At 42.4% G+C, this 27,724-nt stretch overlaps 1 protein-coding gene across 1 annotated transcript in view; it reads left to right on the forward strand.

Moving 5' to 3' along the window:
• Window positions 1–27,724, forward strand: part of LOC124722282 (serine-rich adhesin for platelets-like) — a 152,397-nt gene that overhangs the window by 92,121 nt on the left and 32,552 nt on the right. The window contains exons 2-3 of the mRNA XM_047247468.1: window positions 16,014–18,506; window positions 20,283–27,508. Of these exons, the coding sequence (XP_047103424.1) occupies window positions 16,014–18,506; window positions 20,283–27,508 (9,719 nt within the window). The remainder of the gene's footprint in view (window positions 1–16,013; window positions 18,507–20,282; window positions 27,509–27,724) is intronic.

The raw sequence follows: 27,724 nt of genomic DNA on the forward strand, positions 1-27,724 counted from the left end.
CAATATGCCAACCAGTAGCAACTCAGACAAGTTCCCAGGCTAAAAACAAGCTGTGCAACCCACGCACTGAAGTGATGAAGTTGAATGTATTCCTCAACAATCCAAGTGTTGTGTGATATGACATTTCTTACACTTAACAGCACAACCATTGGCAGACGAAAATCACAACCAGAGAAGTCCTGTATAGCATAGACTCGAATGACAATACAGGACATACTCGAATGAAATTAATGCCAGTTTTCCAGTTTATGAAAACAACCTAAGAAAGAAAAGTTACGGGAAAAGGGTTCTGTCCAAATTTTAGATACGGTACATACCAAGAAGACAAAAAAAGCTTCCTGAAAATAGAACTTTCTGCCATTATCAAAAAATACTCTACATAGCAACTAAATTAGAAAATTTTCATTGTTGGTCTATAGAGCTGAATCTTCAGCGACGAAACTGTCCTTGGAGAGCATTCTATTTCGTTTTTCCGGAAGAGGCACGTTTTTTTTTATCTCGTTTAGAATGGCAAGGTTGTTTTTTTCTTCTATTCCAGTCCCAGACTTCGGTTGGTTACTTAATACGAAGGTGTTTTTAGTTCATCAATCAAATGACACTGCATACAATATGGTGTAGGTCTTAATTGTTGTTGATAGATCAGTATAGCAATTGTAGATTTAGAGAAAGCTTCCGCGGAGTACACTCATTGAAACTCTGAAGGTAGCAGATATGAAATACAGGGATTGAAAATTTATCTACAACTTGTACAAAAATCATCCCGATGCTATAAGACTCGAAAGAAACGAAAGGAAAACACTAGTTTAGAGGGGAGTGAGATGGGGTTGTAGCCTGTCCCTGATAATATTCAATCTGAGCACTGAACAAGCGGTGAAGGAAACTAAAGATAATTTGCCAAGTGAAGTTCAGGGAGAAGAAAAAAAGAAAATGTTTGAAGTTTGCCGATTTCATTGTAATTCTATAGGAGACGGCAAAGAACCTGGAAAGCAGTTGAAGGGAATGAACAGTACCTTTAAAAGAGGTTGTAAGGTTAATATCAACAAAAGTAAAAAAGGGGTAATGGAATGTACTCGAATTAAATCAGACCATGATGAGGGAATGAAATTAGAAAATGAGATGCTAAAATTAGTAAAAGAATTTCGTTATTTGAGCAGTAAAATAAGTGACGTCGGTAAAAATGGAGAGGATATAGAATACAGAAAGGCGGTGGCAGGAGGAGTGTTCGTAAAAAAGAGAAATTCGTTAACATCGAACACAAATTTAAGTGTTGGGAAGCCTTTTCGAAGGTATTTGTCTGGAATGTAACCTTGTACGGGAATCTTCGACAATGAACTGTTCAGACATGAAGAGAGTAGAAGCTTTTGAAATGTGGTGCAGCAGAAGAATGCCAAATATTAAATGGGTAAATCGAGTGACTAAAGAAGAAGTACTGGATCGAATTAGGGAGAGAAGAGATTTATGGGCCATCTTGGCTAAAAGAAGTGATCGATTGACATGACACATCCTGATGCGTCAAGGAATCGTCAGTTTGGTATCTGAGATAAGTGTGAGCGGCAAGAATTGTAGAGGTGGACCAAAGTTTTAATACAGTAAGCGGACTGAAATTGCTGAACACCGTAATACCTAAGCAGAGATGAAGAGGCTTGGACAGGATACCCTAGAGTGAGGAGTTGCATCAAACCAGTCTGCGGTCTGAAGGCCACAACAGTAGCAACAGTAACAACAACAACAAAACAGTCTCTCCACGGTACGTTTTCCTTTATTGATAATATATCATAACGAGCTTAGTTTCGTTCAAAATATGTAAATGCCGATTTTTCGCTATTTTTCCATTTGTTGAGTTGACTTACCCGTTCTGTAGCGTTCCATGCGAAAGATATTGTGAGCCCTTTGTATAGTTTGTCGTTATTGGCACATCCGTTGGTTGGTATAATTTTTCCTGAATGTTACTCAGTTGTAAAGAGACATCACGTATGTGTATTAGATTGTAATTTATTTGTGCTGGATCTGTCGATACGCTCTTATGAGGCTGTTGGTAGGTAGTCACATTTTTCATATTTTATTTCGTATCAGTCAAAAAGTTCTTCACACGAACTGAGCAGTGTATTTTTGTTGTATATCTAACAGCCCTAATCCACCTTTGCGTCGTGTTATCTTCATTTTTTTAGAGGGTACACCGAAAAGGCTTACTTTCCACGTATACTAACCTACGTAAGCTAATAAGCATTTGGCAGTATCATGGATATAGGTGTGGTTGTTACTGTATGCCACATTTCACTATTAGTAGTTACGCTTTTTACCCGTGACACAAATTCTTACTGACTTATTCTTTAATTACAATACGTACTATGTCGAGATCTCTTGCCACTAAAGGTCAATTTTACTTTTTAATTTATGACGATACTCATACACAATTGTTTTCTAACTTCAGTTTGTCGCAGCCAACAGCTTTTAATGTAAACTTTGAGTTAACCTAAAAATGTGAGGTGAGATTAGTGTTAACTGAGTTTCACTCCTGTCACTGTGGTTTATTCTCATTAGATCTTTCTTCCGTCACGTCAACTGCATATATGTTTAAGAGCATTGTCACCCATACAGTATGACGTATTTTATATGGGTCGGCCTCGTTAATTTTACATTGTATACATTCCACATCTGCACGCTTTCATTATTTGAAGAACAATGTCGTTAAATCCAATACATTTAACCTACTTGAACAAAAATGTGCGGTTTGCTCTGTAAAGTATTGCCAAATTGAGAAATACTAGGGTTGTTTTGGTCGAGCAAGATGATGTAAGATATTCAATGTGCATATACTCTCCTAACGTGTCCAGCATCGAGCAGTCTTTTATAACACTGGCGCCGCGCGGGATTAGCCGTGCGGTCTAGGGGCTGCAGTCATGGACAGTGCGGCTGGTCCCGGCGGAGGTTCGAGTCCTCCCTCGGGCATGGGTGTGTGTGTGATTGTTCTTAGGATAATTTAGGTTGAGTAGTGTGTAAGCCTAGGGAGTGATGACCTTAACGGTTAAGTCCCATAAGATTTCACACACATTTGAACATTTTTATAACACTGGCTTGAAAATGCCTGGTCATTTTACGGAGTATTTGTTTCATTCTGACTTTCATTATGCGGATCGATAATCTGAAGTCTGTATTCAGCAGCGTGAATGGGTGATAACTGAAAAGTTTATTGCATGAGGTTATTTTATGTATTAATACTATTCAAAGATGTGTGTGGTACCACTAGCAGAACACTGCGCCATAAGGTACAAAAAGAAGCCATCTCTAAATTCTGTAAATTAATGGCGCTTCCTGTGCTATCATGTGGAAGCTAAAGCTGGGTTACCACACACATACATTTGAGTGAGTGTGTGTCTGTGTGTATGTATGTGTGTGTGTGTGTGTGTGTGTGTGTGTGTGCATTCAGATTCAGTCTGCAGAGATGACGTCCATAAAGAAGACGAAGGGCTACACAAGAAGAGACATGATTAGAAATGACGATATTAGAACAATTGTAATGAATGAAAAATATGGAAAATTCAAAAGTATCGTGATGGTTGGATACAACACCTAGCGCGAATGCCAGGTCACAGAATTCGGCAAAAGATCCTTAACTACAAGCCGAATGGAAAAAGCGCTATTGGAAAACCTCAAAAACATGGGAATGATATTGTTTGAGAGTTCGGAAGAGGAAAAAGCCTAATCCTTGAATAGAAGATGATGATGGTAATGATGATGATGATAGTACTATTAACCCTTTCGTGGGCAAAATTACTGAGCAGCTTTTTTTTAATGAATGGAGATCAGATAGTAGTTAACAGATAAGTATATTTATCATACAGAATATCAAATTTGCTCCAACTGTAAAAGTGAAGTCACACAACAATTTGAGAAGTATTCTTCCCACTGCCCTTCTTCGGAGTTAAATGACAAAAACAACTTTTTCAATATATGTCATATTTATTTGATAAATTTACTTCTCTTGTTACAGTGATTGTTCACAATTACTTGCCATGAAATTTTCTGAAACATGGGTCTATGCTAAGTGGTATTTGACAATATGTACAAACACAGCGAGTGCTCTTTTCCGCAGATTTTGTACTACAATGACAGCACGTCCAGTAGGTTTCTTCTAAAATGGGTTGATGCTCCCCTACAACCACATGACGAAAATCTTCAGGTACTTTACCCTTTTTTGCCAGAAAGACAGGTTTTTGCCCACGCCTTTTTTGGGATGAGAAGCCAGCGATCAATTGTCTGGCTAGATGGATCCTGTCTGTGAGCTTATCATGCTGTCCACTTTCTCTTTTACTAATTTTCCACAGGATAAAACTGTTCACTGCAGCATCATCCACCAGGAAATAAAATATTCTGTGCCACCATTTTACAGAACGCCTGCCAATAGCATACTTTTCTCGTAATTGATCAAACTTATCGACACCACCCATTATTTTGTTGTATTCTACCACAACTTCAGGGCAAGAAATCTCTGTACTAGTACCATCCTTGTTTTTTCTTTTCACTGTGGCTGTTTCTCATGGGTCATGAATTGAGGACAGGAAAGTGACTGGATGATTATCCATCCATTTTAGTGCAGAAATGGCTCCTTTTGTTTCAAACTGGAATTCTCCTCGTTCCAATTTTACGTGCTTCTTCATAAATTTGGGTAAATCAAAAGAATTTACCTTATACTATAGCTTTGAGGAAAAAAATCACAAAATGTCACACAAACAGCACTGAAAGGCTCCTCTACAGAGCAACACTCAGCTATACAATGCCTCTGCGCGAAGGTACAGCAAAAACGTTGGGAACTTCCGACTGGAAGTAGTACCCTATACTGTTCACTAGGTGGTAACACCGTACAGAGGTGGGAACTGTGAATCCCACGGGACTAGGAGCGAGTTCATTGTAGTGGGAAGCATGTTTCCCACGGCTCACGAAAGGGTTAAACATACTGTGGACTATTAACGTCATACCATCTACCAGTTTCACGCTGTCCATCGCCGCACCTGTTCTCTCAACGTTCTCTATGAAGCTACGAAGTATAGCCTCGCTAGTTTTTTTCGGCTTAAATCTCAGCAAATTATTTTGATTGCGGCGTAGTTGGTCTGTTATTGTCCTGTGAGTCTACAAGATTATTAATTATCTTATGTTTGATCCGTTTTTTATCGTATGTTGTGAAATATTTTTACTTCCTCAGCCATTGTTCTTAACATATTTATAATTACGTTTGTTTGCTCCTTGTACAGCTCACCCAATAGTGCTAAGTGTAGCCGGCCGCGGTGGTCTAGCGGTTCTAGGCGCTCAGTCCGGAACCGCGGGACTGCTACGGTCGCAGGTTCGAATCCTGCCTCGGGCATGAATGTGTGTGCTGTCCTTAAGTTAGTTAGGTTTAAGTAGTTCTAAGTTCTAGGGGATTGATGACCTCAGATGTTAAGTCCCATAGTGCTCAGGGCCATTTTTTTGCTAAGTGTGCCGTATCAATTGCGATCCGTCTTTGGCGTCGTATTGGTTTTTCCTGTTAAAACTACCAATATCGCGTTCTGTATTTCGCCATAGTCGTCATATACATTTTTTCCTTATCTCCAAAACTGCCTGGGTGATAAAATTGTGCACTCTTATGTGATTCTTGACGTTTTCCCGCCGGGTCGAATATATGCATATAGCTTGTCATACATAAATATTCATCTGCCATACGCCCTGTGGTGTCACCGCCAGACACCACACTTGCTAGGTGGTAGTTTTAAATCGGCCGCGGTCCATTAGTACATGTCGGACCCGCGTGTCGCCACTGTCAGTGATTGCAGACCGAGCGCCACCACAAGGCAGGTCTCGAGATACGGACTAGCACTCGCCCCAGTTGTACGGACGACTTTGCTAGCGACTACACGGACGAAGACTCGCTCATTTGCAGAGCAGCTAGTTAGAATAGCCTTCAGCCAAGTCCATGGCTACGACCCAGCAAGGCGCCATTAGCATTACATTGCATTTATCTAGAGAGAGTCTCACTTGTATCATCAAGAACGCTGTATACAAATGATGGATTAAAGTTAAGTATTCCAGCAGCTACGTACTTTTCTTTATAGCATTCATTACGTATCCTGTTTCAGACCTCACGCCACCCTGCGTGAGTTAGCGCGTGCATCTTGGCCGCCTCTTTCTATTAGTGTACGTAGTGTTGGCAAGTCTGCCGACACTACACGCCCCTTCCCCGGAAAGTTCTTTCCGTACAATTCAGGTTTTTGTTGTTGGATACAAAATTTTGTTCTACGATACACCGCATTGAGGTGACAGAAGTCATGGAATACATCCTAATATTGTGTCGGACGTCCTTTTAACCAGTGTAGTGCAGTAACTCGACACGGTAGGGGCGCAACAAGTCGTTGGAAGTCCCCTGCAGAAATACTGAGCCATGTTGCCTGTGTAGTCGTTCACAATTGCGGAAGTGGTGCACGAGTGTTTGCACGAACTGACCTCTCGGTTACGTCCCATAAATGTTCGGTGGAATTCATGTCGGCTGATCTAGGTGCCCAAATCATTCTCTTAAACTGTCAATAATGTTCTTCAAACCAGTTGCGAGCAATTGTGGCTCGGTGACTCAGAGTATTGTCATCCACAAAATTCCATTATTGTTTGGGAACATGAAGTCCATGAATGGCTGCAAATGGCTTCCAGGTAGCTAAACATAACCATTTCTAGCCAATAATCGTTTCAGTTAGACTAGAGGACCCAGTCCATTCCACGTAAACACAGCTCACACAATTGTGGAGCAACCACCAGCTTGGACAGTACGTTGTTGACAACTTGGGTCCAAGGCTTCGTTGGGGTCTGCTCGAATCCTGCTATCAGGTCTGACCAATTGAAATCGGGACTCACCTAACCAGGCCACAGGTTCCAATCGTCTATGATCCAGCGGATATGGTCACGAGCCCAGGAGAGCTGCCGCAGGCTATGTCTTGCTGCTAGCAAAGGCACTCTCGTCGGTCGACTGCTCCATTAGCCCATTAACGCCCAATTTCGCCGCACTGTCCTAACGGATACGTTCGTCATACGACCCACATTGATTTCTGTGATTATTTCACGCAGTGTTGTTTGTCTGTTAGCACTGAAAACTCTACACAGACAACAGTGTTATCGGTCGTCGAATGACGGCCATCGGCCACTGCGTTGTCCGTGGTGAAAGGTAATGCCGGAAATTTGGTATTCGCGGCGCACGCTTTAAACTGTAAATCTCGGAATATTGAATTCCGTGACGATTTTCGAACTGGAGTGTCCCATGCGCCTAGCTCCTACTGCCATTTTGCGTTCAAATTCTGTCAATTACCGTCGTGAGGCCGTTATCACGTCGGAAATCTTTTACATGAATCACCTCAGGACAAATGACTGCTCTGCCAATGCAGTGGCCTTTTAGACCTTGTCCTCGCGATACTATCACCATTTGTATACGTGCATATAGCTATCACATGACTTTCGTCACCTAAGTGTGTAACCGAGTAGCCTTTACCTGAGTGTCTGTTATTGTAAATACAAACCTTGGAACGTCAACTGACAACCTGCATGTGCCACTGAGCTCGAAGCCACATCACTTACATTAAATTGAAAAGAACCTTGTACGTGTGAAAACCAACCTCTTTCATAAGAAAATAAATAAGCAAACCAATAATTTCACGCTCAGTAGACTTTGTCAGTGCGAGCTTTTTGAAAAAAAAAACGTAACTATATATTTAAAAAAAAATTATAATGTCGACCTGTGTAACAATGTAACCCGAAACACACGAAGATTTCTGTACTGACATTTGACTGTCGTTTAGACTGTAGGTGGCCGTCGTCAGAAATAATCTTTGGTCTGTGTGCTAACGCGTTCAGAACCACTTCCTTGTGTACAGGATGGTGAAAACTATCAATGTTCAAGTATAGATCAGTGTGCGTTGGTTTCCTGAACACTGAATGACCATGCCGGCCTCCTGCCTTCCACTCAACTAAAACATCCAAGAACGGTAGCTCGCCATCCTTGTCCATCTCGATGGCAAATTTAATATTGAGATTGACACTGTAGATGTGATCGACGAACTGCTGCAGTGCATTTTTACCGTGAGACCATATCATGAAGGTGTCATCAACACACCTTATAAAGCAAGCTAGACTCAAAGCCGTGCTCCTCGAAATACTCCATGAAGAAATTTGCGACTGCTGGAGACAGTGGTGATCGCATTGCTGTGCCATCCGTCATCTTATAATATTCGTTGCGATACAAATACTACGTTGTCATTAGAACACGACGGAACAACCTGACGATTCTAGGTGGAAGCTGTTCGGCCAAAATATCCGGTGTGTCTTGTACTGGCACCCTCGTAGAAAGTGACACGACTTCCACACTGACCGTCACGACGTTTCTGTCCATTTTGATTTTCTTTAGCGTCTCAACAAGTATCTGCGAATTCATAACATGGTATTCACAGTGCCCGGGGTTAAATGCTGATAACTCTGCAAGATGTTTTTCCGTCTATCGGTGGGCGAACGGATTGCACTAGCAATGGGCCTACGAGGAACTTTTCCTTATGTATCTTTGGCAATCCATAAAGCCTGGTAGGTGAGGCGGCACGAGGCATTAATTTCTTCAGCACTCTGTCTGGTATTCCAGACTCATTTAATAACTTCCTGTCTTCCTGGCCATCGCCTGTGTCTTCTAATGAATGTAGCCTCTTCAGGTAGTAGTTTTTAGCGTCGGCTGTCAATAAAACCAAGCCCTCGTCTTCACCTAATAAGCGTAGGCCACGTCGTTCTTCCTGGATAATATTAGATTCTGGTGGCTTGGCTTTCACCAGTATATGGCTGATAGTTAGCCTGTCGTCATCGGGCGAGAGATGCCGAATGCACTTCTCCATTCCTCTACCAATGTCTAATACCGGCAGATGTCGCGAGGTTGGAGAAAAATTGAGACCTTTACTCAGCTATGCTAGAGAGCCGTCGTCCAGTTCTTTGTTGGAGATATTAACACTATTCTAGGGCCCTTGTCATTCTCCACATTTTCTTCCGCGAGTTCAGCGGTCAAACTTGTTACAGTGCTTAGGCGTTGTTTTGTACAAACTTGCGCACTGTTGTACTGCCATGGCTGCGTCCACCCCCTCCCAGTCGAATGATGTGAAGATTAATGACAAAAATTAACGACAATTAAATAGGTTTCTGTAAGTAAGATCAATCTTACGCCTTGTCTCACGTATCTGTTGTCACACTATCGAGTGACTAGTTCTCTTCAAAATTTTGTCCATTGCAGCAGATCGAATAATGTGGTGCCTGACTACAGCAAAACGAGGAATTATTTCCTTTTCTCGGCAGGAATTACCCACTTGTGCTGAACACATTGGTACACGGAGCAAAGTTTATTTCTGACGACGACCACCTACAGTCTGAGTTGCAGCCTCTGAAATATGTGTTCGGAGAGAATAATTACAGCAAGGGGGACATTGCAAACGCTTGTAGGCGCCTTGTGAATCGGCAGAAGAGACCAAGCTGGCTGGTTTTCTGCCATACTATGAGGCCACGAGCAGTAAGTTAGTGTTTGTGCTGCAGACACATGGACTGAGCCAAGTGTTCCAGCCCCCCCCCCTTCCCCCCCGGAGATATGCTACGCCCTGTTAAAGGCGACAGTTCTTCGTATATCCGGTGTGTGTGGTGTCCCTTGTGAACGTGTCAGCATCTATATAGGTCAAAAAATTCGCACAGTTGTGGAACACTGTACTGAGCATAAGTGACATATTAAGCAAAGGGAGCTTGACAAGTCGGCCATAGCTGAGATTTGCCTGAGAAACTGACAGAAAATACAGTTGGAAAGGACGAGAATATTGGCTTATGCGTCAACATATTGGAATTCTGTTCTATAGGAGGCGGCCGATATTAGACTAAACAGCAGTAGTTTTAACAGAGAGCAGGGGTACACACTTAGTAGAGCGCGGGAAAGGACTTTGGATGTCGAAAGAAAGCGAAGACTTTCGTAGGGAGGCCGGAGCGGCAGTTTCAAAAGTGGCGCTGGCCCTTCGCGCCACTTGTCACTCGTTGCCGCTGTGGGACGGAGCTGCTATGAGCTGCCCAACGCACCTTTTGCGATCGCGTCGTTTCGGCCCTCTCTGATTGCAAATGCTGCAATCATGTCTATATAAGCTGACAACAATGCCAGCCCCGGCAGTCACTGGTTTTTACTCCTGAAGACAATGGCGGAGATATTTGTCGAAAGCTCGAGTGTTTTATTCGGAATGACGCTGCTTGATAACCTAGAAGATTTTGTTCAGGCATGCCGCCGCGAAAGACTCCGAGGTCAGATAATCAAAATGATTGATATTGCTGGATTTATGTTGGCTATATCTGGTTCAAAGATGAAGCACACTTCCGCCTAAATAGAGTCGACAGCAAGCTGTGAAGCAAAACAGCTGTATTCTCCCAAAGGTACTGTTTGGGCTGTCGTATGCAGCAGGGGTATTATTAGTACTTTTTTCTTGCTAGAAACGAAAACCAGTAAAGGTTATAACGCAATTTTGGAAAAATTTGTCGACACACACTTCGCGTTGGAGGATCAACCACACTGCAAGATGCAAGATGAGGCCAGACTACATCGCAACGAACAGGTGTTTCGCTTTCTTGATGAATTCTTTGAGAACAAAGTCAGTGCATTGGATAACTGCAAATTTACTGGCGCACGGATGGACTGGCCTCCATATTCGCTTGATCTGATTCCTTGTGACACTTTTTGTGGGGCACATTAATGACACCGACTACCGGGAGCCATCCACCGCTTCAGACGAGCTCGAATCGGCGATCTGTGTGGTATGTGAATTCGTTTCCGTTGAGAAACTACAGAATGTGATGGCAAATTTTATTGTTGACTTGCACCACCTATGTACTGCGAGTGGTGAAAATTTCGAAAATGCAGTGATGTGATTGCAAACACTGCTTGCAGAGGACGAGTTTAGTTATGCATGCTGATACTGTAAGAGCTGCACAGCGTATAGTGCTATCTTGTCGCCAGCTTCTCGAACTATTTCTAATCTTCTGTATCACTTCCATATAAAATTCTTACAGCCTTCACAACAAACACTCCTCTGTTGCACTCCGATCTACCAATCTTAATTTTCAAGTCATTTAATTTAGAAATGAACTACTCCTTCAGAGGACATCCAGTATGTTGTCTGTTGCTGCTTAACTGCATCGATCGTACATCAACTTGAGTCCCCAATTTTGTAGAGAACGTTTCATTTCGTACTTTGATCTGAATCAAGCAACACAAAGTGAAAATATACAGGGTGGTTAATATTAAGCTTTCACTATTTGAGTCAGTGTAGACTGAAAGCTTCTTACTGTATGAGTACCCAGCTAAGCAGGGATGGCTAGAGGACAAATGTAAGGATGTAGAGGCTTATCTCACGAGGGGCAAGATAGATACTGCCTACAGGAAAATTAAAGAGACCTTTGGAGAAAAGAGAACCACTTGCATGAATATCAAGAGCTCAGATGGAAACCCAGTTCTAAGCAAAGAAGGAAAAGCAGAAAGGTGGAAGGAGTATATTGAGGGTCTATACAGGGGCGACGTTCTTGAGGACAATATTATGGAAATGGAAGAGGAGGTCGATGAAGATGAAATGGGAGATATGATAGTGCGTGAAGAGTGTGATAGAGCACTGAAAGACCTGAGTCGAAACAAGGCCCCAGGAGTAGACAACATTCCATTAGAACTACTGACAGCCTTGGGAGAGCCTGTCCTGACAAAACTCTACCATCTAGTGAGCAAGATGTATGAGACAGGCGAAATTCCCTCAGACTTCAAGAAGAATATAATAATTCCAATGCCAAAGAAAGCAGGTGTTGACAGATGTGAAAATTACCGAACTATCAGTTTAATAAGTCACAGCTGCAAAATAATAACGCGAATTCTTTACAGACGAATGGAAAAACTGGTAGAAGCCGGCCTCGGAGAAGATCAGTTTGGATTCCGTAGAAATGTTGGAACACGTGAGGCAATACTGACCCTACGATTTTTCTTAGAAGAAAGATTAAGGAAAGTCAAACCTACGTTTCTAGCATTTGTAGACTTAGAGAAAGCTTTTGACAATGTTGACTGGAATACTCTCTTTCAAATTCTGAAGGTGGCAGGGGTAGAATACAGGGAGCGAAAGGCTATTTACAATTTGTACAGAAATCAGATGGCAGTCGAGGGACATGAAAGGGAAGCAGTGGTTGGGAAGGGAGTGAGACAGGGTTGTAGCCTCTCCCCGATGCTATTCAATCTGTATATTGAGCAAACGCTAAAGGAAACAAAAGAAAAGTTCGGAGTAGTTATTAAAATCTTTGAGGTTCGCCGATGACATTGTAATTCTGTCAGAGACAGCAAAGGACTTCGAAGAGCAGTTGAGCGGAATGGACAGTGTCTTGAAAGGAGGGTATAAGATGAACATCAACAAAATCAAAACGAGGATAATGGAATGTAGTCGAATTAAGTCGGGTGATGCTGAGGGAATTAGAATAGGAAATGAGAAACTTAAATTAGTAAAAGAGTTTTGCTATTTGGGGAGCGAAATAACTGATGATGGTCGAAGTAGAGAGGATATAAAATGTAGACTGGCAATGGCAAGGAAAGCGTTTCTGAAGAAGAGAAATTTGTTAACATCGAGTATTGTTTTAAGTGTCAGGAAGTCGTTTCTGAAAGTATTTGTATGGAGTGTAGCCATGTATGGATGTGAAACATGGACGATAAATAGTTTAGACAAGGAGAGAATAGAAGCTTTCGAAATGTGGTGCTACAGAAGAATGCTGAAGATTAGATGGGTAGATCACATAACTAATGATGAGGTATTGAACAGAATTGGGGAGAAGAGGAGTTTGTGGCACAACTTGACTAGAAGAAGGGATCGGTTGGTAGGACATGTTCTGAGGCATCAAGGGATCACCAATTTAGTACTGGAGGGCAGCGTGGAGGGTAAAAATCGTAGAGGGAGACCAAGAGATGGATACACTAAGCATATTCAGAAGATGTAGGCTGCAGTAGGTACTGGGAGATGAAGAAGCTTGCACAGGATAGAGTAGCATGGAGAGCTGCATCAAACCACTCTCAGGACTGAAGACCACAACAACAACAACAATCCAGCTTTATTCAGACTACGCGCTGCACGATTTGCGTTGTTGGAAGTCAAGTCTTTCCGTTTGGCGCCGGTACTGGTACAGCGACGCAGGGTTGAAACGCAAACATCAGAGTGCATTACAGCTGCAAACGGTCTACGTGGGTGATGTGAACGGGACTTTACTCGTAAAGCTGTTCTATCAAAATAACAGCAATAGCCCTGCTGCTCTTCGCGAGTATCGACGCATTAAAGGAATACGGAGATACACTCTTTCCACATCGACGTTGAAGAACTGGCGATTTGGGAATTGGTCCTGAAAGATGCCGACGGCCAATTGCGCCAGAAATTGTTGAAGAAGTTGCTGCTGCCATGGCTGATAATGCTGGACACAGTGTGCGATCCTCAAGCAGTGCACGAACTGTGCCACGACAGATTGTTTCCATGGTCCACCGTTCGAAAAGTGCAACGAACAGTTGTGAAACGGTACCTTTAATGCGGTTTCTGGCTGTCGTGGGTGCAACTGGTCGTCACATTGTGCAACGTTTGTAATCTGAAACGTAAACGACGTATGCAGTTAACAAATGTTACTCTCTCACGTGGAAATGAAAATATGTTTCTGTCATTGGTTTATTCGTTATTTCTCTTCTGCATGGCCTTGCAAATTTTTCCACAAATTTCATTGTCCCACGATCAATGGCGCCCGTACGATAGTTAGTAGGTGGGGTGGGGGGTGTCTAGGCCTGGGGATGGAGTAATTTTAATATTTTGAAATACGAATGGCGACTTGTAAGTAACCATAAAGAAGTTCCAGTTCCGATCATGTTAAAAATCTGCGTGTTACCGACTTTTAAACTATTTTCTTGAAATAGAAACACCATATTTTTTCCTTTCTCAGAGGGTTGGCGAGGGGGGTGTGGGGATGGGGCGCCGTTGTCTATGATCGTTCGTTTTCCATAAGAACCCTCTCAAGTAGCGAAAGCTGAATTATAACCACCCTCTATTTCTAGTCTTTCTTTATTTCTGATCGTACTTCAGCTTCAGTTATAATTAGACACAGTCATTATAGTAAACCCAAGTCACATAAATATGTACAAGGAAACTGACGTTACTCCTTTGGATTAATTCTTTAAAAATTAATCAGTACAGTGCACATCGAGTGCAAGGCTCCAGTTTTCCGCCCGTTTCGTGTAATTCACTTATCGAATTTCTTCCTCGTCGAGGGAGCCAGGCGTCACAGTGGATAAGTATTGTAGTAGTTGAGAGAAGTGGGTTCCAAATCCTCGATCGCACGTTAAGATTTAGACTTTGTCAACAGATTTATTAACGGTCTAAATCGTAGCACCACAAACCGGTCATAGTGTATTATTGGGCTGCATTCTAGAACATCTCTAAATCTGTTAGAAATTCTTAGTGAATAATGGAGGCTGACCCCTTCAGACGCGATATCAGTTTTTAAAACATCCCTTACTTTTCCTGCTGAGCTATCCCCTGCCTACAAAAATGCCCTCCTTACCAGACGTTAAACCCTAAGCCTCCCCTTCTCGCTATCTGTAACTAACCAGATATAAAGCAATATTAAAACAAAACTTTGATTTCCTTTTCTTGAAGCCCAGCTAAGCACTATTAAATTCTTAGGCACTGTTTGAAATATTTTGTATTCTGAAGGACCAAACAATAATCAAACACTTCATAATAATGCAACGTAAGAGCAACCTTAAGATAAGGAGCAAATTTTCTTTCTCTTCTATATTATCCTATGGTGTTGTTCTCATAATGAAGGGCAATAATTTCACAATTATTTTTGTTGTAATTCTGTTGCTCGGTGCTATTCCTGCCGCAAAAACGTAAAAGTACATTCCCATTACTGATACACAATATTATCTTACGATTCACGTGGAGGCTACAATTAATGTTACTGATTTAGCCATTACTGTAGTTGGCTGATGTTCCCCTGTGTAACAATCACTCCATTGAATCGGTCCGTCGACATGAACTTCCCTCCATTTCAAGTAGCCAGTTAATGAAATTCGCAGATTATTGGCACTATCTGAATAGAAACAACCTTACAACCACCAAGAGGCTAGCAATAGCTACAAAATACATCCTCCCAATGTCAAATTTCAAAACCAATATATGTAACCTATTTTGACAAAGTTCGTCAAAGCGTTAAAGATACAACTTCACTGTGCTTGCTAGCCTTTAAACATATTACAAGCATTTTCTTTTTTCTTTGTAAACCTAATATTAATTGTCAACGCTAAAATTAATGTATGTACCTTAAAGTTTCAAAATATTATAATTGCAAAATACTGTATAATTACCAGGTCGTAAGAAATATCATGCTGTTTACTTCCAACATTTACGAGTCATCTTTCTAAATGACGAACTGCACCATGCCAAACTAATCAGTATGACTCTATAATAATATAATTTCTAAACACCTCAAAGCGAATCTATCATTTCATTACTCAAGCAATAAACAACAGCAAAAATTTAATATGAAACGAAAAGGAGACGGAGGGAGACTATGTTAATAATCGCATTTTCCTAAACAACTCAATAATACAATGTAACAATAATCACTTTATTCATCCCCTACACTATCCAAATTAAAAAATGAAAACAGCATCTGACATAACGTGTAAAGAGCAGATTCCAGCTCCAACAAGGAGGGAGATGAAACAACAATTCACCACCTGTACGTATAATAAGAAAAATTCAAATCTACATATCAAACTTTACATTAGTCTGGGATTACTGTAAAGCTCACATTGTAAGAGAAAACCGTTACCATAAAGGAGGTCATGTCTAATTCATGAACACATCCATAATAATACAAGCATACATAAACCCATTCACAAATACTTAACGATGGGAACTCAATCAATAATCATTCGTGTTTTACAGGAACAGGCGACACATCGAATGAAGGCAGCATACCATCAACAGATGGTAATGCAAGTAACATAAAGAGTACACCTTCCGCCGCTTCGAGTGAACCAGACACAGACGATGCATTTACTCTCATGTCGTCAGAGACCTCAACTACTACTACAGAAACTACAGAAACAACCGCATCAGATCAGCTGACAAAAGAAGCGTCAGCCACAACAGATGACACGCTTACAACGCCAGATACAACAGAGTCTTCTACTACTACTACTGACAGTAGTAGTTCTGCGTCGACTGATGCATCTACAGATGATTCATCTGTCCCTACTTCAACAGAGTCCACAACTGATACTACAGTTACAGAAAGTTCAACATCAGAGCAATCGACAACAGAAGGCTCAACTGCAACGGAAGACACAGATACAACGCCGGATACAACAGACTCTACTACTGATGACATAACGATTACTACTACTTCTCCTTCGACTGAACCATCTACAGAAGATTCATCTGTCCCTACTTCGTCAGAGTCCACAACTGATACTACAGTTACAGAAACATCAACATCAGAGCAATCGACAACAGAAGGCTCAACTGCAACAGAAGGCACAGATACAACACAAGATCTAACCAAGTCTACCACTGAAGACATAACGAGTACTACTACTTCTCCTTCGACTGAACCATCTACAGAAGATTCATCTGTCCCTACTTCATCAGAGTCCACAACTGACACTACAGTTATAGAAAATTCAACATCAGAGCAATCGACAACAGAAGACTCAACAGCAACAGAAAACACAGATACAACGCCAGATGCAACCGAGTATACTACTGATGACGTAACGAGTACTACTACTTCTCCTTCGACTGAACCATCTACAGAAGATTCATCTGTCCCTACTTCGTCAGAGTCCACAACTGATACCACAGTTACAGAAACTTCAACATCAGAGCAATCGACAACAGAAGGCACAACTTCAACAGAAGACACAGATACAACGGCAGATGCAACCGAATCTACTACTGATGACATAACGAGCACTAGTATTTCTGCTTCGACTGAACCATCTACAGAAGATACATCTGCCCCTACTTCGTCAGAGTCCACAACTGATACTACAGTTACAGAAACTTCAACATCAGAGCAATCGACAACAGAAGACTCAACTGCAACAGAAGACACAGATACAACGCCAGATGCAACCGAGTCTACTACTGATGAGGTAACGAGTACTACTACTTCTTCTTCGACTGAAGCATCTATAGAAGATTCATCTGTCCCTACTTCGTCAGAGTCCACAACTGATACTACAGTTACAGAAACTTCAACATCAGAGCAATCAACAACAGAAGGCTCAACTGCAACAGAAGACACAGATACAACGCCAGATGCTACCGAGTCTACTACTGATGACGTAACGAGTACTACTACTTCTCCTTCGACTGAACCATCTACAGAAGATTCATCTGTCCCTACTTCGTCAGAGTCCACAACTGATACTACAGTTACAGAAACTTCAACATCAGAGCAATCGACAACAGAAGGCTCAACTGCAACAGAAGACACAGATACAACGCCAGATGCAACCGAGTCTACTACTGATGACATAACGAGTACTAGTACTTCTGCTTCGACTGAACCATCTACCGAAGATTCATCTGTCCCTACTTCATCAGAGTCCACAACTGATACTACAGTTACAGAAACTTCAACATCAGAGCAATCGACAACAGAAAGCTCAACTGCAACAGAAAACACAGATACAACGCCAGATGCAACCGAGTCTACTACTGATGACATAACGAGTACTACTACTTCTCTTTCGACTGAACCAACTACAGAGGATTCATCTGTCCCTACTTCGTCAGAGTCCACAACTGATACTACAGTCACAGAAACTTCAACATCAGAGCAATCGATAACAGAAGGCTCAACTGCATCAGAAGACACAGATACGACGCCAGATGCAAACGAGTCTACTACTGATGACATAACGAGTACTAGTACTTCTGCTTCGACTGAACCACCTACCGAAGATTCATCTGTCCCTACTTCATCAGAGTCGACAGCTGATACTACCGTTACAGAAAATTCAACATCAGAGCATTCGACAACAGAAGGCTCAACTGCAACACAAGACACAGATACAACGCTGGATACAACAGACTCTACTGCTGATGACGTAACGAGTACTAGTACTTCACCATCGACTGAACCATCTACAGAAGATTCATCTGTCCCTACTTCGTCAGAGTCCACAACTGATACTACAGTTACAGAAACTTCAACATCGGAGCAATCGACAGCAGAAGGCTCAACTGCAACAGAAGACACAGATACAACGCCAGACGCAACCGAGTCTACTACTGATGACATAACGAGTACTACTACTTCTCCTTCGACTGAACCATCTACCGAAGATTCATCTGTCCCTACTTCATCAGAGTCCACAACTGATACTACAGTTACAGAAACTTCAACATCAGAGCAATCGACAACAGAAGGTTTGTAACGTCTCCGCTCGGGCGTACGTTAACTTTTTAAAGCCTGTACTATGATAAGTTGACGGGCTTCACCTTTTCAAGAAATGATTTTAGTACATATGTTGACCGCGTGTACCTGAATGGAAGCAAAATCGGACTTATACCCAGTCAGCAACAACAATGATACGTCAAGCAAGTATAAGTGCAACTACACATTAGGACAGATAATAAACAGACACTGCAGACGCTACCAATGGTTAATAATACGGTCGCCAGCCTAATTAGGCATTGAGTGAGCTTTTCCCTTGTACAAGTGGATGTACGTACAAGCATAACCACACGTAGTAATACTGTATTATATGGTAAATTTTAGAACCAGAAAAATCTACTGAACTAAGATTTTCCCTTTTTGTACTAATTTGAACAAGCTATAAACACACAACATTACACTACAATGATTACTACGAACTGTGTTTTGCCTTTTGATCCGACTGAAATCGGACATAGGTCACCCTAGAAATAGCACTTTTGACACACACACATACAATGTCAATTTTAATAATGGTAAAACACTGATAAATTTATGTTTTATTTTGACTTTAACTTTGCTGGTCAAATCAGTGCAATCACTTAAGAATTTAAATGAATAGAAAAGAAAAGAGTGAAAGAGGGGGGGAGAGGACCCTGAAACTGTTATGATCACGGTGTTGAAATCATTAACTATTGGAAACATAAATTACTCAGGATTTACAAAATATGAATTATTATTCTTATTGTCCAATTACTTCCTCATTTAACTACCATTATTTTTGTCTCAAATTAATTAAGCTTCCTTACTAAGCCAATTCCAAAATTATCTTAGTACTCTGTCAGACTTTTGCTCTTTACTTACATTTTCATTAACCATAAAGCTCCTTGAAATTCATTCTAGCATAAATAGGTCTGCAGTTAATTCTTATTAACATGAACTTTAAATCTTCATTTCGGGACACTCGGATTGCACAACATGTGGAAAGGACCCTGTCTATGTGAGTGATTAGGATAATTCATTGATAGAACAATTCTGGTAAAAGTTAAGTTATTATGAACTGTCAGGAACAAAATTAACACTGGTCCACACGAATACAATTCTAAAGATTCAACCTGTGCGAGTCGAAGCAGCGGTTGGCGGGCGGCGAGATGGCGAGGCGCACAGCACACATACAATCACAGCTATGGCTTTTGCTGTATCGGCACTTTACTTCTTCTTAGCGTCCCCCTCATTCTCAATCCAGTGCCATTAGAATATAGCCATGCTGTATAGTCGTCGGAAGCGGCACATCCGAGGCTCAATGAAACCACTTTTTCCAGAATAGCCTCCTCGATCCGGAACGTGTTCCTCCGACCGATGCCCAACTCCGACTAGTACTGCTGCTGAGCCCGTTATGCCGTGCCTGTGTGCATTTTCCCGCGCTCGCCTGCCATCCACCCTTTACCGCTCCCCTACAGATAGGGTATTCACCTAAGGTTTTACATTCCACATATCTTAATACATTGCCTACGTATGGACCAGGCGGACAATTACAACTTTCACATCTTACAATAGTTTCAACATTAGTTACACTTCAATTTTGTTATAACATTGCTTGAAATTTTACATAAATATTAAAATTTACATCGAAAATTGTTTACAGTTTCTTTAACATATTGACATAAAAAGAAAAGAAATGGAATCAGAACATCGATTATATTAATTTATCGAAATTCAGAAGAAAAATTTATTATAATTACTATAGTATAGTGTTGTTGTTGTTACAGGTTCAACTGCAACAGAAGACACAGATGCAACCGAGTCTACTACTGATGACGTAACGAGTACTACTACTTCTCATTCGACTGAACCATCTACAGATGATTCATCTGTCCCTGCTTCGTCAGAGTCCACAACTGATACTACAGTTACAGAAAGTACAACATCAGAGCAATCGACAACAGAAGGCTCAACTGCAACAGAAGACACAGATGCAACGCCAGATGCAACCGAGTCTACTACTGATGACGTAACGAGTACTACTAATTCTCCTTCGACTGATACATCTACAGAAGATTCATCTGTCCCTGCTTCGTCAGAGTCCACAACTGATACTACAGTTACAGAAACATCAACAACAGACCAATCGACAACAGAAGGCTCAACTGCAACAGAAGACACAGATACAACCGAGTCTACTACTGATGACATAACGAGTACTACTACTTCTTCTTTGACTGAAACATCTACAGAAGATTCATCTGTCCCTACTTCGTCAGATTCCACAACTGATACTACAGTTACAGAAACTTCAACATCACAGCAATCGACAACAGACGGCTCAACTGCAACAGACGACACAGATACAACGCCAGATGCAACCGAGTCTACTACTGATGACATAACGAGTGCTACTACTTCTCCTTCGACTGAGCCATCTACAGAAGATTCATCTGTCTCGACTTCGTCAGAGTCCACACCTGATACTGCAGTCACAGAAACTTCAACATCAGAGCAATCGACAACAGAAGGCTCAACTGTAACAGAAGACACAGATACAACGCCAGACGCAACCGAGTCTACTACTGATGACATAACGAGTACTAGTACTCCCGCTTCGACTGAACCATCTACAGAAGATTCATCTGTCCCTACTTCGTCAGAGTCCACAACTGATACTACAGTTACAGAAACTTCAACATCACAGCAATCGACAACAGAAGGCTCAACTGCAACAGACGACACAGATACAACGCCAGATGCAACCGAGTCTACTACTGATGACATAACGAGTACTACTACTTCTCCTTCGACTGAGCCATCTACAGAAGATTCATCTGTCTCGACTTCGTCAGAGTCCACACCTGATACTGGAGTCACAGAAACTTCAACATCAGAGCAATCGACAACAGAAGGCTCAACTGTAACAGAAGACACAGATACAACGCCAGACGCAACCGAGTCTACTACTGATGACATAACGAGTACTAGTACTTCTGCTTCGACTGAACCACCTACAGAAGATTCATCTGTCCCTACTTCGTCAGAGTCCACAACTGATACTACAGTTACAGAAACTTCAACATCACAGCAATCGACAACAGACGGCTCAACTGCAACAGACGACACAGATACAACGCCAGATGCAACCGAGTCTACTACTGATGACATAACGAGTACTACTACTTCTCCTTCGACTGAGCCATCTACAGAAGATTCATCTGTCTCGACTACGTCAGAGTCCACACCTGATACTGCAGTCACAGAAACTTCAACATCAGAGCAATCGACAACAGAAGGCTCAACTGTAACAGAAGACACAGATACAACGCCAGACGCAACCGAGTCTACTACTGATGACATAACGAGTACTAGTACTTCTGCTTCGACTGAACCATCTACAGAAGATTCATCTGTCCCTACTTCGTCAGAGTCCACAACTGATACTACAGTTACAGAAACTTCAACATCACAGCAATCGACAACAGACGGCTCAACTGCAACAGACGACACAGATACAACGCCAGATGCAACCGAGTCTACTACTGATGACATAACGAGTACTACTACTTCTCCTTCGACTGAGCCATCTACAGAAGATTCATCTGTCTCGACTTCGTCAGAGTCCACACCTGATACTGGAGTCACAGAAACTTCAACATCAGAGCAATCGACAACAGAAGGCTCAACAGTAACAGAAGACACAGATACAACGCCAGACGCAACCGAGTCTACTACTGATGACATAACGAGTACTAGTACTTCTGCTTCGACTGAACCATCTACAGAAGATTCATCTGTCCCTACTTCGTCAGAGTCCACAACTGATACTACAGTTACAGAAACTTCAACATCACAGCAATCGACAACAGACGGCTCAACTGCAACAGACGACACAGATACAACGCCAGATGCAACCGAGTCTACTACTGATGACATAACGAGTACTACTACTTCTCCTTCGACTGAGCCATCTACAGAAGATTCATCTGTCTCGACTTCGTCAGAGTCCACACCTGATACTGCAGTCACAGAAACTTCAACATCAGAGCAATCGACAACAGAAGGCTCAACTGCAACAGACGACACAGATACAACGCCAGATGCAACCGAGTCTACTACTGATGACATAACGAGGACTAGTACTTCTGCTTCGACTGAACCATCTACAGAAGATTCATCTGTCCCTACTTCGTCAGAGTCCACAACTGATACTACAGTTACAGAAACTTCAACATCACAGCAATCGACAACAGACGGCTCAACTGCAACAGACGACACAGATACAACGCCAGATGCAACCGAGTCTACTACTGATGACATAACGAGTACTACTACTTCTCCTTCGACTGAGCCATCTACAGAAGATTCATCTGTCTCGACTTCGTCAGAGTCCACACCTGATACTGCAGTCACAGAAACTTCAACATCAGAGCAATCGACAACAGAAGGCTCAACTGCAACAGAAGACACAGATACAACGCCAGACGCAACCGAGTCTAGTACTGATGACATAACGAGTACTAGTACTCCTGCTTCGACTGAACCATCTACAGAAGATTCATCTGTCCCTACTTCGTCAGAGTCCACAACTGATACTACAGTTACAGAAACTTCAACATCACAGCAATCGACAACAGACGGCTCAACTGCAACAGACGACACAGATACAACGCCAGATGCAACCGAGTCTACTACTGATGACATAACGAGTACTACTACTTCTCCTTCGACTGAGCCATCTACAGAAGATTCATCTGTCTCGACTTCGTCGGAGTCCACACCTGATACTGCAGTCACAGAAACTTCAACATCAGAGCAATCGACAACAGAAGGCTCAACTGCAACAGAAGACACAGATACAACGCCAGACGCAACTGAGTCTACTACTGATGACATAACGAGTACTAGTACTCCTGCTTCGACTGAACCATCTACAGAAGATTCATCTGTCCCTACTTCGTCAGAGTCCACAACTAATACTACAGTTACAGAAACTTCAACATCACAGCAATCGACAACAGACGGCTCAACTGCAACAGACGACACAGATACAACGCCAGATGCAACCGAGTCTACTACTGATGACATAACGAGTACTACTACTTCTCCTTCGACTGAGCCATCTACAGAAGATTCATCTGTCTCGACTTCGTCAGAGTCCACACCTGATACTGCAGTCACAGAAACTTCAACATCAGAGCAATCGACAACAGAAGGCTCAACTGCAACAGAAGACACAGATACAACGCCAGACGCAACCGAGTCTACTACTGATGACATAACGAGTACTAGTACTCCTGCTTCGACTGAACCATCTACAGAAGATTCATCTGTCCCTACTTCGTCAGAGTCCACAACTGATACTGCAGTCACAGAAACTTCAACATCAGAGCAATCGACAACAGAAGGCTCAACTGTAACAGAAGACACAGATACAACGCCAGACGCAACCGAGTCTACTACTGATGACATAACGAGTACTAGTACTTCTGCTTCGACTGAACCATCTACAGAAGATTCATCTGTCCCTACTTCGTCAGAGTCCACAACTGATACTACAGTTACAGAAACTTCAACATCACAGCAATCGACAACAGACGGCTCAACTGCAACAGACGACACAGATACAACGCCAGATGCAACCGAGTCTACTACTGATGACATAACGAGTACTACTACTTCTCCTTCGACTGAGCCATCTACAGAAGATTCATCTGTCTCGACTTCGTCAGAGTCCACACCTGATACTGCAGTCACAGAAACTTCAACATCAGAGCAATCGACAACAGAAGGCTCAACAGTAACAGAAGACACAGATACAACGCCAGACGCAACCGAGTCTACTACTGATGACATAACGAGTACTAGTACTTCTGCTTCGACTGAACCATCTACAGAAGATTCATCTGTCCCTACTTCGTCAGAGTCCACAACTGATACTACAGTTACAGAAACTTCAACATCACAGCAATCGACAACAGACGGCTCAACTGCAACAGACGACACAGATACAACGCCAGATGCAACCGAGTCTACTACTGATGACATAACGAGTACTACTACTTCTCCTTCGACTGAGCCATCTACAGAAGATTCATCTGTCTCGACTTCGTCAGAGTCCACACCTGATACTGCAGTCACAGAAACTTCAACATCAGAGCAATCGACAACAGAAGGCTCAACTGCAACAGACGACACAGATACAACGCCAGATGCAACCGAGTCTACTACTGATGACATAACGAGGACTAGTACTTCTGCTTCGACTGAACCATCTACAGAAGATTCATCTGTCCCTACTTCGTCAGAGTCCACAACTGATACTACAGTTACAGAAACTTCAACATCACAGCAATCGACAACAGACGGCTCAACTGCAACAGACGACACAGATACAACGCCAGATGCAACCGAGTCTACTACTGATGACATAACGAGTACTACTACTTCTCCTTCGACTGAGCCATCTACAGAAGATTCATCTGTCTCGACTTCGTCAGAGTCCACACCTGATACTGCAGTCACAGAAACTTCAACATCAGAGCAATCGACAACAGAAGGCTCAACTGCAACAGAAGACACAGATACAACGCCAGACGCAACCGAGTCTAGTACTGATGACATAACGAGTACTAGTACTCCTGCTTCGACTGAACCATCTACAGAAGATTCATCTGTCCCTACTTCGTCAGAGTCCACAACTGATACTACAGTTACAGAAACTTCAACATCACAGCAATCGACAACAGACGGCTCAACTGCAACAGACGACACAGATACAACGCCAGATGCAACCGAGTCTACTACTGATGACATAACGAGTACTACTACTTCTCCTTCGACTGAGCCATCTACAGAAGATTCATCTGTCTCGACTTCGTCGGAGTCCACACCTGATACTGCAGTCACAGAAACTTCAACATCAGAGCAATCGACAACAGAAGGCTCAACTGCAACAGAAGACACAGATACAACGCCAGACGCAACTGAGTCTACTACTGATGACATAACGAGTACTAGTACTCCTGCTTCGACTGAACCATCTACAGAAGATTCATCTGTCCCTACTTCGTCAGAGTCCACAACTGATACTACAGTTACAGAAACTTCAACATCACAGCAATCGACAACAGACGGCTCAACTGCAACAGACGACACAGATACAACGCCAGATGCAACCGAGTCTACTACTGATGACATAACGAGTACTACTACTTCTCCTTCGACTGAGCCATCTACAGAAGATTCATCTGTCTCGACTTCGTCAGAGTCCACACCTGATACTGCAGTCACAGAAACTTCAACATCAGAGCAATCGACAACAGAAGGCTCAACTGCAACAGAAGACACAGATACAACGCCAGACGCAACCGAGTCTACTACTGATGACATAACGAGTACTAGTACTCCTGCTTCGACTGAACCATCTACAGAAGATTCATCTGTCCCTACTTCGTCAGAGTCCACAACTGATACTACAGTTACAGAAACTTCAACATCACAGCAATCGACAACTGAAGGCTCAACTGCAACAGAAGACACAGATACAACGCCAGATGCAACCGACTCTACCACTGATGACATAACGAGGACTAGTACTTCTGCTTCGACTGAACCATCTACCGAAGATTCATCTGTCCCTACTTCATCAGAGTCCACAACTGATACTACAGTTACAGAAACTTCAACATCAGAGCAATCGACAACAGAAGGCTCAACTGCAACAGAGGACACAGATACAACGCCAGATGCATCCGAGTCTACTACTGATGACATAACGAGTACTACTACTTCTTCTTCGACCGAACCATCTACAGAAGATTCATCTGTCTCTACTTCGTCAGAATCCACAACTGATACTACAGTTACAGAAACTTCAACTTCAGAGAAACCGACAACAGAAGGCTCAACTGCAACAGAAGACACAGATACAACGCCAGATGCAACCGAGTCTACCACTGATGACATAACGAGTACTACTACTTCTCCTTCGACTGAATCATCTACAGAAGATTCATCTGTCCCTACTTCGTCAGAGTCCACAACTGATACTACAGTCACAGAAACTTCAACATTAGAGCAATCGACAACACAAGGTTCAACTGTAACAGAAGACACAGACACAACGCCAGATGCAACCGAGCCTACCACTGATGACATAACGAGTACTACTACTTCTCTTTCGACTGAACCATCTACAGAAGATTCATCTGTCCCTACTTCGTCAGAGTCCACAACTGATACTACAGTCACAGAAACTTCAACATCAGAGCAATCGACAACAGAAGGCTCAACTGCAACAGATGACACAGATACAACGCCAGATGCAACCGAGCCTACCACTGATGACATAACGAGTACTACTACTTCTCTTTCGACTGAACCATCTACAGAAGATTCATCTGTCCCTACTTCATCAGAGTCCACAACTGATACTACAGTCACAGAAACTTCAACATCAGAGCAATCGACAACAGACGGCTCAACATCATCAGAAGACACAGATACGACGCCAGATGCAACTGAGTCTACTACTGATGACATAACGAGTACTAGTACTTCTGCTTCGACTGAACCATCTACCGAAGATTCATCTGTCCCTACTTCGTCAGAGTCCACAACTGATACTACAGTTACAGAATCTTCAACATCAGAGCAATCGACAAATGAAGGCTCAACTACAACAGATGAGACAGGTACGACGCCAGTTTCAACAGTGTCCAGCCCATCATCGTCCTCAAGTGAAACTGACTCAACCACAACAACACAATCGACATCAGGAAGCTCTTCCATGTCGTCAGAATCGTCTACAGAGTCTACTGCTGGCCCAACCATTACAACAACTGTTACAAGTACTTCCACAACAGAAATTCCAGGATCCTCGACTACAACGCCTGCTCCACCGCCTCCTCTGATTCAAGGCGATGTCACAGATGAACAGAATATTACGTGCATTTCTATAACCATGGCAGTTATTATTGAAGTACCTTACATCACGACTGATAATGAGGTATGGCTTCATCGTTTATTTCTGTTCTCGTTTTGGAGAACCATTTATCGTCTCTTTTCTTACTGGCTGCTTTCTTCTGGCGTTTAATTTAAGTTTTATCTATATCGATCTCAAGTGAAGGTTACCATTCCCCATCTTCTTCTATGTGCCGTTAATCTCGTGTCGTAGGGGGTGGGTTTTCCACAGAGATTTGCAAAATTACTTTGTTTACTTCTG

Source organism: Schistocerca piceifrons, chromosome X (genome assembly GCF_021461385.2).
Source record: "Schistocerca piceifrons isolate TAMUIC-IGC-003096 chromosome X, iqSchPice1.1, whole genome shotgun sequence".
In the NCBI taxonomy this organism is placed as follows: domain Eukaryota; kingdom Metazoa; phylum Arthropoda; class Insecta; order Orthoptera; family Acrididae; genus Schistocerca; species Schistocerca piceifrons.